At 40.6% G+C, this 13,944-nt stretch overlaps 1 protein-coding gene across 1 annotated transcript in view; it reads left to right on the top strand.

Annotated features, from left to right (window-relative positions):
* Positions 1-11,233: 11,233 nt before the first annotated feature.
* Positions 11,234-13,944, top strand: part of LOC106084054 (dynein axonemal heavy chain 8) — a 71,089-nt gene continuing 68,378 nt past the window's right edge. The window contains exons 1-2 of the mRNA XM_013247492.2: positions 11,234-12,341; positions 12,400-12,503. Coding sequence (XP_013102946.2) covers positions 11,253-12,341; positions 12,400-12,503 — 1,193 coding nt within the window. The 5' untranslated portion in view covers positions 11,234-11,252. The remainder of the gene's footprint in view (positions 12,342-12,399; positions 12,504-13,944) is intronic.

The raw sequence follows: 13,944 nt of genomic DNA, 5'->3' as shown, positions 1-13,944 counted from the left end.
TGTTGTGTTTTATAATTGTGTCGTATCGAATCCAATGCCACTATCGGTCTAACGACCAGTTTCAAAAGCAAAATGTTGTTGTTGTCGCAGTTTGTTGTGTTCTATCTTTCATCTGCTTGATTCTGTTGAGCGTCAAAACCCAGGAACTCTACGACTAAGATGTGGTGCGTCCACAGGTATCTGGGTCTGAGTCGAGTGGGTCTGGCTGGGCAGTTAAACAGGTGACGTGTTTCATGCGATCCCTGGTTACAATCGGGACATACATCTTAAATGTCGACAACAATCCTTGCTCTGTAGGAGTTGAGGCGGCTACATCTGCCGGAACGTAATTGAGCCAGAACCACTCTGGTTTGCCGGGGGAGGTCGATTTCTTCGGGTGCAATGGGTGGTGGTCGTTCTCCAAGGACTACATTCACCCGATAGCCAATTACAGCGTCTGCTACCGTGTCTGCATGAATGTTGTTCAGACCCGCTTGATATGCCGCTTGATCTAGAGGTTCTCTCTTGTAGCGCTGAACCTCACGCTCTAGATCGTGAAGATCTACCTTAAGGCTTCTGGGCGGTGGGTATCTATCCACAAGATGATGATTTGAATGGTCTCTGCGATAACAGCCCAAAAGGTATTGCTTAGACAGCATGTAGTTATGTCTTCGCACTGGTAGGATCTTTGTCTCCTGATGGAGGTGGTCCACATGAGAACTGAGGAGACAGCCCGTCGCAGTTCGGAGGGCGGCATTCTGACAGATCTGAATATTATTCCACTGCGTGTCACAAAGTTGACGAGACCACACTGGCGCTGCATAACTTACCACAGACCGGCCAATTGTTTTGTACGTGGTCAACAAGGATTCTTTGTCTGCACACCAAGTACTGCCAACAAGTGATATTGTTTCTACTTTTGACTTTATCGCAAATTGTTGTGGCATGTCGGGAGAATGTGTAAGAGCTGTCAAATGTGACACCAAGTATTTTGGGACACTTGATGGTCGGAATCATTTCTCCATCGATTGATTGAAGCCACGGCAAATATGTGCGGTGATGGCATGCAAAGCAGTTGTTGTGCTATGCAATCTTCGAAATCCATGTTGATGCTCGGCGAATAGAAATTCTCCTACGAGGCTCGGGAGGAGTAATGCCTCAAGCGCCTTTGCTACTGGATGAGAGGAGGGAGATCGATCTGTACGATTCCCCCAAGCTCGAGTCCTTTCCAGAATTCAGTAGCGGGATCATTCTGCCCATTTTTCAGACATCGGGAACTATAAGAGTGTTCAAAGACAGGTTGAGGGCAGTAGTAAGGTACTCAACTCAAGGTAAATCCAGATTCTTCAAAATCTTTATAGAGATTCCGTCGGTGCCCAATGCCTTGGATGATTTGGCGCCACGGATGACATTCGTAACTTCGCCCACTGTAAATTGTGATGGCTGTCCATCGGCTCGGAGACCACGGATACGGCGAATGGCTCTCCTTATCCTGTTACTCTCGGGATGCACAATAAATGGACGGTTGAAAAACCTGGCAAATCTCTTCGGATCAGTCACGGTTACTTCGCCAAAAGTGACTGAGGTCCTATCATCCCGTCTACCGGGGTTCGAGAGTGACTTAACAGTTGACCACAGCTTGCCTAACCCGGTGCCTAAGTTACATTGCTCCAAGTGTTCCAGCTACAAATTCGGCCTATTTTCGTTGACTACCCTGTTAATTTCCAAATTCAGATCTTTGATTCTGGGGTCTGTGGGTTCTATACAACGAATACCATCACGCTCGTCTGCGAATACCACTGCTTGTGCCGGGAAATTGGGCCGCACTTAAGGTATTCGACTGGCTGGTATAAAGCGAGCGGCTGCTGCGTTAGTGATGTCTCGGAATTTCCACTCGGCAAATAGCACATCCGAGGGGCGTGACAGTTCACTGAAGCGGCAATTGGTGTACTCTCTGAAGCCAGCCCAATCGGGTTTCTTCTGATTGATAAACATCAGAGGTTATTAAGTCGGGTGGTCGGTCGATGGTGAGAGTTATGGGGAGGTGGTCTGACCCCAAAGAGATGACGGCTTGCCAGGATACGTCACTTTGGAGATCAGGGAATGGAAGGGAAATGTCTGGCGAGCTGCTGCACCTCCTCGTAATTCTATTGGGAGGTGCAGCAGTGCAAAACGTGGAGCTTTCAATCCTTGTGACTTCCAGTGCGTTACACACACAGCAGATGTTCTATAGTCTATTCTTTCTCGACGTCCGCACAGCTTATGCAAAAGTCGTTACTTACAATCTGTAGTTTGCAGCATGCTTTCCGATCAGACAGTGACCTGTCATGACGGACGCAATGACTGAGACGTCCATTTTAGCCAGCGACAGTGAAGCGGTAGACCTCTTCAAGTCTAGATTAGGACACATAATTTGGAATGCCCATTGTCGTTATGACATTACATCGTAGTCATTCCACCACTTCTTTAATCGCAAAGATTTCCGCTTGATACACACTGCAGTGGTCGATATGACCAGTCCAAGTTCTTCAGAGGACGCCCCAAAGCCCGCCAGGTCGTCTAATATGGAACCATGCGAACATAAGTGTATGTAACTTCTATTATCATGGATATTGTTGTTGTTGTAGCCACATTTGCATATGGATGTGGCGATCCTTGTCAAGCTCTTATAGGCGAGCAAGCTCGTTCCGCTCTTTACGACCGATCCCCGCGGGAGCATGATGTCCATTGGTTATTTAAAGGTGCCAATAACTCGCCTTGTCGTATCGAGCATTACAGGCACTCAGTATTTACGCAAGAGACAGTGCCACTCGGCCTCTTACTGAGACTCTCCACACGATACCTCTGATTGTCCGCGACTGCCGTTGGAGCAACACTGTGAGGATTCCACTTTCCGCCCGGTAGGTCACAGCTAAGCTCGTGACGGCGATGAGCACCAGCCCGTGTGGTGCTCACAGCTATCCCGTGCCGTGAGGGATATTGAAGTTCCAATGGGTTCTATCAGGAATAGTGGTATAGTTCATCAAAAAGCGACTCAGGCAATGTGTAATCAACACTGCCTGGGATATCCGGCATTGTATCAAGAATAACACAGTGTCCGTAGCTGCCATATGACCAAAGAGAAAGCTGCAATAGCCTCACAGCATTTTTCGTAGCAATTTGCCCAGCTTTAAATTCAGTGCATCCGATGGTCCTTAGTGCGGCTGTGATGCACAAACAAACCATCCTTTAGATACGGTTGAGTATGAAACAGTAGGTGGACTTTTGAAGCGCCGTTCACCAGACCACAGCATCATATAGCATCAATCCCATGGCAGCCGGTTGTTCGTACCGGATTGACCCAATGCAGCCCCCATTGGCAAGGGCTGCCGCATCAGTGTATATTAGCATTATAGGTCTGACAACTGCAGTATATACTCAGTGCATGACACGCGGCTTAAACTCTCAACTTTTGCCACAAATGCACGTCTATTGGCCAAGAGTTGCTTCTCTTGCCTTTTTCAAAATTTTTTATTTGAATTTAAATTTCCTGTCCAACAAAACACTCAGGGGCCGAATTACCTTATACGCGAACGAGTAATATCGTTCGAAATGTCTCTATTGTGAATTATGTATTTCTATTGAACGGGCATTTTTGAAATTTATGAACTCGAGTGTTTAAATCGAGCATAATTTAAAAAAAATTGGACATAAAAATTTGTATATAAGTGATATAACACCCATTAAATACGAGATGAAATTCAGTACGATACGATACTTTATGACAATATGTCACCTCCGATAGGTCAGTTCATGTACCCCATAGCGACCACAATTTAAAAAAAAAATTGAGGTATCTTTACCAATTACACAGTAACAAAAGAATTTGACAATTTTCGATTTTGAAAAATTGTGGGATGGCCCCCCCCTCCCAAAATAAAATCCTGACAACGTCCCTGGCTTGATAATACACGCTTCTTAGTTAAAATAGGAAAGAACCTCTCCGAACCATTCAATACCAAACAAGATTTCAGAGAGGGAGACAACTTATCTTAACTTATCGTGTGTTCCCTTTAATATCCTCTTGGAGAAGTCTATACGAGATGCAGGTGTGAATATGCATGGCACACAACTCACGAGAGAACATATGCTACTCGCCGACGACATCGATATTATGGGTCGGTCAACGGAAGAAGCAATTGCAACCTTTGAAAGTATCGAAAGAGAATCAATGAAAATGGGTTTGGCATTAAATGGAGATAAGGCGAAATGGATGATACTAACCGTGCTGTTGTATGGCTCGGAAGCATGGGTACTAGATGAGGTAGTACTTGGAATGTTTGAAAGGAAAATGCTTCGTAAAATATATGCGTTATAGGCGTCGTATGAACCATGAGATGTATAGACTGTATATCGGCGATAGCATACTTAACCGCATCAAAATACAACGGTAGCTTTGGCTAGGTCATGTTGTCAGAAAGGATGTATAAGCCCCAAAAAGAAGTATTTTGAAGGCCATCGCGGTAGTACAAATAAACCGGGATCCCTGGTCATCCCTGCTTCAAAAATCTCTGCCGCCGAAACTTGGTGGCAGAGAAGCAGCGCAGAAGATATAGGCGCTTGGAACGCTATTCTACGTTCGGTTTATGGGACAAATGTTCTGTCATAGTAAGTAAACTCGAATCTTGACTTCTTGAATACGAAATTGTTACCCGATTTGGCTAAAATTTAGCATCAAGTGTTTTGTTTTGACTTCCAACAACTATGCCTAGTATGGTCTTAATCGGTTTATAACCTGATATAGCTCCCCTATAAACAGATAACCGAGTTATACTTATTGAGCCTCTAGGGAGGAGTCATAGAGGAAATAGTTTTTTCTTGCAAAGGCCCTAGTACACAGAAAAAATGAGAAACATGGTTTAATTAAAAAATTTATTCATTCAAATAAAAAAATTAGCTCAAATCGGAATTATAAACGAATTTGTATTATTGATTAACAATTTTGTAATTTGGATTTATGGCAAGTTCAAATATCCAATTAAAGCAGTTATTAACTCAATAAAACAATTAATTTGAAAGTTGTCCCTTCTCTCAAATAACAGTTTTAACGATTTAATAAAAGGAAATAATTGATATTTATATATGGATAATAACATATTAAAATAAAATAATATTTTTAAATACCACGTCTACCTTTTTTCATGTCCTCAAATTTGTTTCGTGCTTTACATACCATCCCAACTTGTAAAGCACACATCTGAATTTGAATAGGGCTCTTTAAGACGACTTGTTTCACAAGCGCAATAGAAAACAAATCAAACCTTACATCCCTAATTCAAATCCAACTTATCCAACAATGCCAATAGCAACAAACACAAACATCTTTTGCTTTTCGCATGGCGATCGCCAAACGGTGGATGCTGCCAGTGCTTGTTTGTTTTTATTTAATAATTATTATACCCACCACTGTAGGATAGGGGGTATATTCCTTTAGACATACCTTTTGCAACACATCAAAATATCAATTTCCAACCCTACAAAGTATATATATTTCGGATCGTCGTCAAATTCTAAGACGATTTAACGATGTCCGTCCGTCTGTTGTAATCACTCTAGAGCCTTCAAAACAGATACGTCTTTTTGATGCACGCTGGTTAAGTTCTTGAACGAGCCAAATCGGACCATATTTGGATATAGCTGCTATATAGACTGATTTTGCGATAAAGGGTCTAATGCCCATAAAAAACTTTATTTTTCATCCGATTTGAAATTTGAAACTTTGAGTGGTTTAAGGCTATCCGACAACAGACCCAAATATGGTTCAGATCGGACTATATTTAGATATAGCTACCATATAAACCGATCTCCTGATAAAAGGTCTGAAGACCATAAAAGCTTTATTTATTACCCGATTTCGTTGAAATTTGCAACAGTGTGTTAATTTAAGCCTCCCGATATCTGACCCAAATATGGATTAGATCGGTCAAAATTTAGATATAGCTGCCATATAAAGACCGAGCAATTTTTATACCATCCACCATAGGATGTGGGGTATACTAATTTCGTCATTCTGTTTGCAACTACTCGAAATATTCGTCTGAGACCCCATAAAGTATATATATTCTTGATCGTGGCGACATTTTATGTCGATCTAGCCATGTCCGTCCGTCGGTTCAAATCGGTGCATAACCTGATATAGCTGTCATATAATCCGATCTTGGGTATTGACTTCTTGAGCCTCTAGAGGGCGCAATTCTTATCCGATTTGAATGAATTTTTGCACGAAGTATTTTGTTATGATATCCAACAACTGTGGCAAGTACGGTTCAAATCGGTTCATAACCTGATATAGCTGTCATATAAACAGATCTGGGGACTTGACTTCCTGAGATTCTAGAGGGCGCAATTCCTATCCGATTTGACTGAAGTTTTGCATGACGTATTTTATTCTTACTTTCAACATCTGTGTCAAATAAGGTTCAAATCGGTTCAAATGTACGACGGATCCTCTCATGACCATCAACATACGTGTTTATTATGGTCTGAATCGGTCTATAGCCTGATACAGCTCCCATACAAATCGATCTCTCTATTTTACTTCTTGAGCCCCTAAAGGGCGCAATTCTTATTCGAATTGGCTTACATTTTACACAGATCTCCAACATATAATTTAATTGTGGTCCAAACCGGACCATATCTTGATATCACTCTAATAGCAGAGCAAATCTTTTCTTATATCCTTTTTTTGCCTACGAAGAGATGCCGGGAAAAGAACTCGACAAATGCGATTCATGGTGGAGGGTATATAAGATTCGGCCCGGTCGAACTTAGCACGCTTTTACTTGTTCTTGATATTTTTTGTCAAGCCACTTGACATATATTTGGTTCATTCGCACTTGTTCGCATTACATATGTGTGAAAGGGGATCGCTGTGAAATCGTGTGAAATCGCTTCATAACCTAATATAGCTGCCATATAAACCGATCTTGGGTCTTGACTTCTTGAGCCTCTAGAGTGCGCAATTATTATCCGATTGGAATGAAATTTTGCACGACGTGTTTTGTTATGATATCCAATAACTGTGCTAAGTATGGTTCAAATCGGTGCATAACATTATATAGCTGTCATATAGTCCGATCTTGGGTCTTGACTTCTTGAGCCTCTAGAGGGCGCATTTCTTATCCATTTGAATGAAGTTTTGCATGACGTATTTTATTCTTACTTTCAACAACTGTGTCAAATAAGGTTCACATCGGCTTATAACCCGATATAGCTGTCATATAAACAGATCTGGGATCTTGACTTCTTGAGCCTCTAGATGTCGCAATTATTATCCGATTTGCCTGAAATTTTGTACGACGAATCCTCTCATGACCATCAACATACGTGTTTATTATGGTTCATTCGCACTTGTTCGCATTACATATGTGTGAAAGGGGACACAACAGAACGCAGAAATAGATACTCACAATTTGTATTATTAAATAACAATTTAATTCGTACAATTAAAAATGTGTTGAACGAAAATTTTCTTTACCATTCAATTGCCATAATACAAAAAAAAATTGGATTTCAATGTCGAAAATAATTAAAGCAATTAACACCTTGTTTGAAATTTTTTTTATAAGTCAATACCATGTGTGAGGCCACCGTAGCGCAGAGGTTAGCATGTCGGCCTATGACGCTGAATGCCTGGGTTCGAATCCTGGCGAGACCATCAGAAAAAATTTTCAGCGGAGGTTTTCCCGTCCTAATGCTGGCAAATCGGGCAAATTTAGGTATATATTTTTTCTGTGTAGTAAAAATCGGTTGACACATGTACATAAGAGCTGTGTTTTAATCTGAAGCGATTTCTATGAAATAGGAGTGGTATTCCGAATAAGACGAACATATACAACATGGGAGTCATATCCAATTCTGAACGGACTTCTTCCAATTTCAAAACAAATGGACAGACAAACAGACGGATGGACAGGCAGACGGACCGATGGGCAGAACATGGGCATAGCTAAATTGAATCAGAAAGTGATTTGGCGTCTATCGGTTTGCTTGTTAATGGGTCTATCTCCTTGTACCACAGTAGTTGTGTAGGTTATAAAAATAGTAAAGAACTTGCACACGTTTTTTGAATAAACTCAATTGTCGAACAGTTTGAAAGTCCACACTCAGATATATAGTATTATATAGTATTTTACATTTTTTTTAATGTTATAAACTAAAATCAATCTACACTAAATGATCCATTCATGCGGAAAGCCTCAACTGTTGAACGGACGAATGAATATGGGTAGACTGACTTAACCCATTAACGACGAATCGGTAGAAATGTATCCAAGAATAGAACTGTTTTAGAAAAATTCTAGCTCGAGTTAAGAAGGAGGCATCCTAATGAAATCTGGGTTGGCGTAAAGTGGACGAATACAATTAGTAAAAAAAAATTTTCTTCTTGTCGAAAGTTGGCAATTTTTTATAGCTTTCATAAAATGCTACGGAGTGAGATTTCTGGACAGAGTCTAATAAGTTAATGGCGAAAAGCCTACTACTTTTGCCAGCAGGTGCACTTTTATGTCAAAGTTATTAATATGCAATTTTCTTCGCTAAATGGCCATAAAATATTTAGAAAATATTTTTTTTTGTTATAAAAGCATAGATGCAGCAGGCTTGGGATCTGTGGATCTAAAAAGATGGGTCAGCAGAGGAACTCCTCAAGGAGGTGTACTGTCTCCTTTACTTTGGAATTAACAATTAACAATATATTATTGTCTATGGAAGAAAAAGGCGTAAAAGTGATCGCGTATGCTGATGACGTGGAAATTGCGTGCAGCAAAGTGGGCTACCGAAAGTGGTCTGGATATAAATCCGTGAAGTAGTTTTAGCAGGAGATACAAGTTGCCTACAGTGGAACCTGTCTGCTTGAGTGAAGAGAATGTTCCATTTACAGGAAGCGCAAAATACCTGGGTGTTTTGCTGGACAGGAAATTGAACTTCAAATCTAACATTTTGGAAAGGCAAGAAAGGCCACTCTTGCTCTATACACCTGCAAGAGAGCCATTGGCAAAAGTTGGGGATTTAGGCCGCGTGTCATGCATTGGGTATATACTGCAGTTGTCCGACCTATTATGCTAAATGGCGTTGTGGTCTGGTGGACGGCGCTTCAAAAGTCCACCTATTGTTCAATACTTAACTGGATCCAAAGGATGGCTTGCTTGTGCATCACAGCCCCACTGAGGACAACACCATCTGGTGCACTGAATTTAATGCTACATTTTATGCCTCTGGACATTGTGGCTACCCAAATTACAGCGACCACTGCCGTGAGGTTAAGGGAGCTTTCTCGTAGGTCATGTGCCGGCTACGGACACTGTGTTATACTTGATACAATATCCGATGTTCCAGGCAGTGTGGATACGCCCTAGCTGAGCCGCTTTTTGATAAAAATTACTGTACCACTATTCCTGATAGAACCGATTGGAACTACGAAATCCCAAACTAAACGACCAGGTGGGCTTTGGGGTGTACTCTAAAGATCTAGAACTGGTCATATCGAAGAGGTTACCCGACCACTGCAGTGTGTATCAAGCAGAGATCCTTGCAATTAAGGAAGTGGTGAAATGTCATTACGACGATTGGCATAAATATCTTCTCAGACAGCCATTAAATTCCCGGAGAACGTATTTCTGAACACAAACACCGCCCTTGACTGTGGCAGATCAGAATTCACTTGTTCTGGGTGCCGGGCCACAGAGATATTCCAGGAAATTCTAAAGCAGACGAGCTTGCGATACTACGAACTACCTTACACACTCCAGCGACACTGGAATCTCTAGTGACTGTAAGCTATATTTTCAGGACCAGGCCCGAAGGTCAACGAATGATAGACGGTCACAAAGAGGGGGCTGTGAGCATTCCAAAACTATGTGGCCTTATCTAGACTTGAAGAGGTCCACTGCTTTGCTGTCATTGGCTAGAATAGACGTCTCAGTCATTGTGTCCGTCATGACAGGTCATTGTCTAATCGGAAAACATGCTGACAGACTGAAGGTTGCCAGCAACGACTTTTGCAGAAGCTGTGAGGACATTGAAGAAGAAGAGACTATAGAACACCTTCTGTGTGTGTGTCCCGCACTAGCAGTTAGAAGGAGTTCCACTTTAGGTTCTCATTTCTTTGAGAACCTCTCTGATTTAGCGGATGTGAACATTCGCAAGTTATTGGGCTTTTTAAAGCGATCTGGATGGTTCAACGGTCGGAACTAGAAGGCATCTTCCTTCTTCTATTCGTGTAGTATCACAATGGACGAAAACGTCTAAGTGAGTCTGATAGCAGACTGCCACTTAAACCTACCCTAACCATAGTGGCTTAGGAAATAAAAATATTTTTTTTAAATTTTGACTCGACTCCGCAGCAATGGTATGAACTGTATGTCGACTCCGGGAAGACTGCTCGACTCCGACTACGACTCCGTAGTTGACTTAGAGCACTTTTTTTTACTAACATTTTTTTTACAAAATGAATTGTATGTCGACGCACAGTGGGACAAACGGCGAATGTTGTGGACTTATGTCCAATTTATTCGCCGTTTGGCTCGCTGTGCGACGTTAGCAAAGTTAAACGTATCAAAATACAATCATTGCGCTGTCTGGATCATGTTGTCGGAATGAATGAAGAAGCTCTAGCGACGAAGTTCTTTGAGGGCGATCACGGTGGTACACGCAAGCCGGGACGACCTAAGCCCGATGGAGAGATTAAGTGGACAAAGACATCACGAAACTAGGTATCAGAAATTGAAGAAGGAGCGCAGAAGATCAGGGCGTTTGGAAATCTATTCTGAGTTCGGCTAGTGAGACAAGTGTTTTACATAGTCATCACAAGTCAAAGTGCATTAAAATTTGGCTTGAATCGCATACGTCTCCGAGATCGCGCATTTTCAAAAATTAGGGTAATAAGAATAACTAGAAAGCCTACTATTTCACTTTACGACGAAACAATAGAGTTGGATACCCTACTTTCCTCTATCAATACCATCGCTCGCCGCTGGACCCGATCAAGTAGCTCCAAGGATGCTTTTGCATTTTTACTAGTGTTAGCAGCAGATTTTTTTTGGTTTATATGTGTTAAACTGTTGTCCCTGGAGATATCTGTTTTCACTGCAGTCGTTAAGAATTAGAATTAATAAAATTAAAGCAACCTAGAAGGAAAGTATTCTATACAATTTTCACAACATTTTATACACACACACATTTGTTTTATATCGCAAACGAATTTCATATCATCGTAGACAATTTTAATTGGCAAAATGTCCACTGAGGGGAACAAACATCCTGATAAACGCAGTTCTTACTACATCCAAGTGAAGGGTATAGATCCCGATCGGAATATTAAAAAATTGCAAAAACTTTTTGTTGTCTCGCGCACAATTCAGAAGCAGACAACACGACGTTTTAGTGCTACGGACAAAGATGAAGAAGAACTGGAGCGAAAACGGGCCCATCATTTGAAGGAATTAAGACAACAACGTATATCATCTTTAGGGGCAAATCATAGATATATTTTGGAGATTGGAGCGGAACTATTGGGCATCGATATGGAGGAGATAGTTATGGGCGTTGTGGATGAGCCGGAATTCGTTGATTTACTCTCGGCTATGCTGGAAAAAAGTGGACCTCGAGTATGTATGATATGTTATGCTGCTCAACTTGGGTATCCACCAGACTCTGGACGTTATGTGGAGAATATGAAACGCCAGACAGTTAATCGTGCAATTGCCCATCGTAGTGATAATGTAGAGGTATTCGGCAATTTGGTGGCTGTTTACCGCAACAACAACAATAAGGTTATTGACAATCGCACCATCTCAGAGGAGGTGTCGTTCTTTTGCTGGAAGACTGATCAGAGAAATAAATGTATATTTGTGTTAAAGAACTTCTTCGATGACATACTTCTGAAATCTTTAGACGATATTTCAGACTTCAACGTTGTTGAATATAACCAAACACAAAAATTTTTCCATACCCTTAGACTGTATATAAAATTTCTAAAGTATTCCGATGTCACTGTATCGAGCCGAGTAAACTTTGAGGTTTCGCATGAGCTTTTCAAAGGTTTCCTCTTAGCTAAGTTTCAAATTGAGACCAGTTCTAAGGATGTGCGCCGTGTACAAGTGGTAGAAAAATACTTCAACCGATGGATGAGACAAATACAGGGCGTATTAGTTGAGAGTCAACAGATTCAGAAGGACCCACCTGATGTTGGGCCACTACAAATGTTAATTTTTTGGCGTCACCTGTTGGCTCGTTTAACGTCCATTAAGGAATTTGTTTCATCACAGGCATTTCAAAATCATAAGACTTGCCTGACGTTATCCCGATCAACAAAACTATTAAAGGTAAAAAAATTTGCCACAGAAGCAAGCTGTGAATTTAGTTAAGTTTTTTGTTTTACAGAAATGGATTGAAATTGACAATAAAATGACATTGGTATTTAATGAGGCCAAGGATAATGTCACATATTTGAGGTCATTGCAGAAATGCTGGGATCCTCTGTACAGGTATGAGTATGATACAATTGTAATTTTTAAAGTTAAGACTGGAATCGAAATTTAGCGACATAATTACCGTAGACTATGTATGTGTTAAATAAGTAAGCGAAGGCAAAATTCGGCCGAAGCCGAATATACACACGATGTATTTATTGATTGACACCAAATGTGCTTATATCGTATGGTATCAAATACCGCCTGTCATGGATAAAATATAAAGCGATTAGTGCCGTTTCGCATGTGATTTATTACCAAACAGGTATTGCTTTTAAAATGAAGTGGAGTCTCTTTTAATGTCATTCCCGTTATCACTTTAAAATATTAAACCCACCAATAAATTAAAAAAACATAATATGAAATAATTTTAATTTTATTTTGTTTGTATATGTTAAAGTACAAAAAAACAATATAACAACTTGACCAATCTTGATTTCTAATAAATTAAAACACATAAGGCGACAATACTTTAAAATTTTTGCCGTGATGGCAAAATTATAAACGTGACGCCGAGAATGCCTAATAATTTATTTCGCCTGGTATTAAATTAATGCCAAATGGTATTAAACATAATGCGAATAAAATAACGCCAGCAGGCAGGGACGTAGCCAGGGGGAGCCCTCGGGCCCAAGCCCCCTCAAAATTTTATATTTATAATATTCTACAGAGACAAAATTTTGACCAGACCAGGTCCACCATTAAATTATTTTTCCTTAGTAAAAATTTTTCCAACCTGGGCCGGACCACCCTCAAAATTATTTTTTAAGTACAAAATTTTATTAAAGGTTTCCCTAAAGACAAAATTTCAATAACAATTTTTTTAAAGACTAAATTTTAATGATGTTTTTCTAAAAACTGTATATCAGTGAAAATTTTTCTAAAGACGAACTTTTGCCCAGCCTGCCTCGATTTATTTTATAAATCGAAAATTTCAATTTCAACAAATAAGAGCGTGCTAAGTTCGGCCGGACCGAATCGTATATACCCTCCACCATGGATCGCATTTATCGAATTCTTTGCGCGGCATCACTTTTCAGAATAATGAATAAGAACCATTATGCTATTGGAGCTATATTAAGTTATAGTCCTATTCGGACCATAAATGAATTGAATGCTGAACATTGTAGAAGTCCATTTGGATAAGAATTGCGCCTTGTAGGGACTCAAGAAGCAAAATCGGGAGATCGGTTTATATGGGAGCTGTGTCAAGCTTTAGGTCGATTCAGACCGTATTGGACACGTATATTGAAGGTCATGGGAGAAGCCGTGGTACAAAATGTCTGCCAAGTTGGATGAGAATTGCGCCCTCTAGCGGCTCAAGAAGTCAAGATCCACGATCGTTTTACATGGCAGCTATATCAATTTATGAGCCGATTTGAACCATACTTAACACAATTGTTGGAAGTGATACTAAAACACTTCGTGCAAAATTACATCCAAAGCGGATAAGAAT

Source organism: Stomoxys calcitrans, chromosome 3, assembly GCF_963082655.1.
Source record: "Stomoxys calcitrans chromosome 3, idStoCalc2.1, whole genome shotgun sequence".
Lineage (NCBI taxonomy): Eukaryota > Metazoa > Arthropoda > Insecta > Diptera > Muscidae > Stomoxys > Stomoxys calcitrans.
The sequence above is the reverse complement of the archived record's forward strand: the minus strand, read 5'-3'. Positions and strand labels throughout refer to the sequence as shown.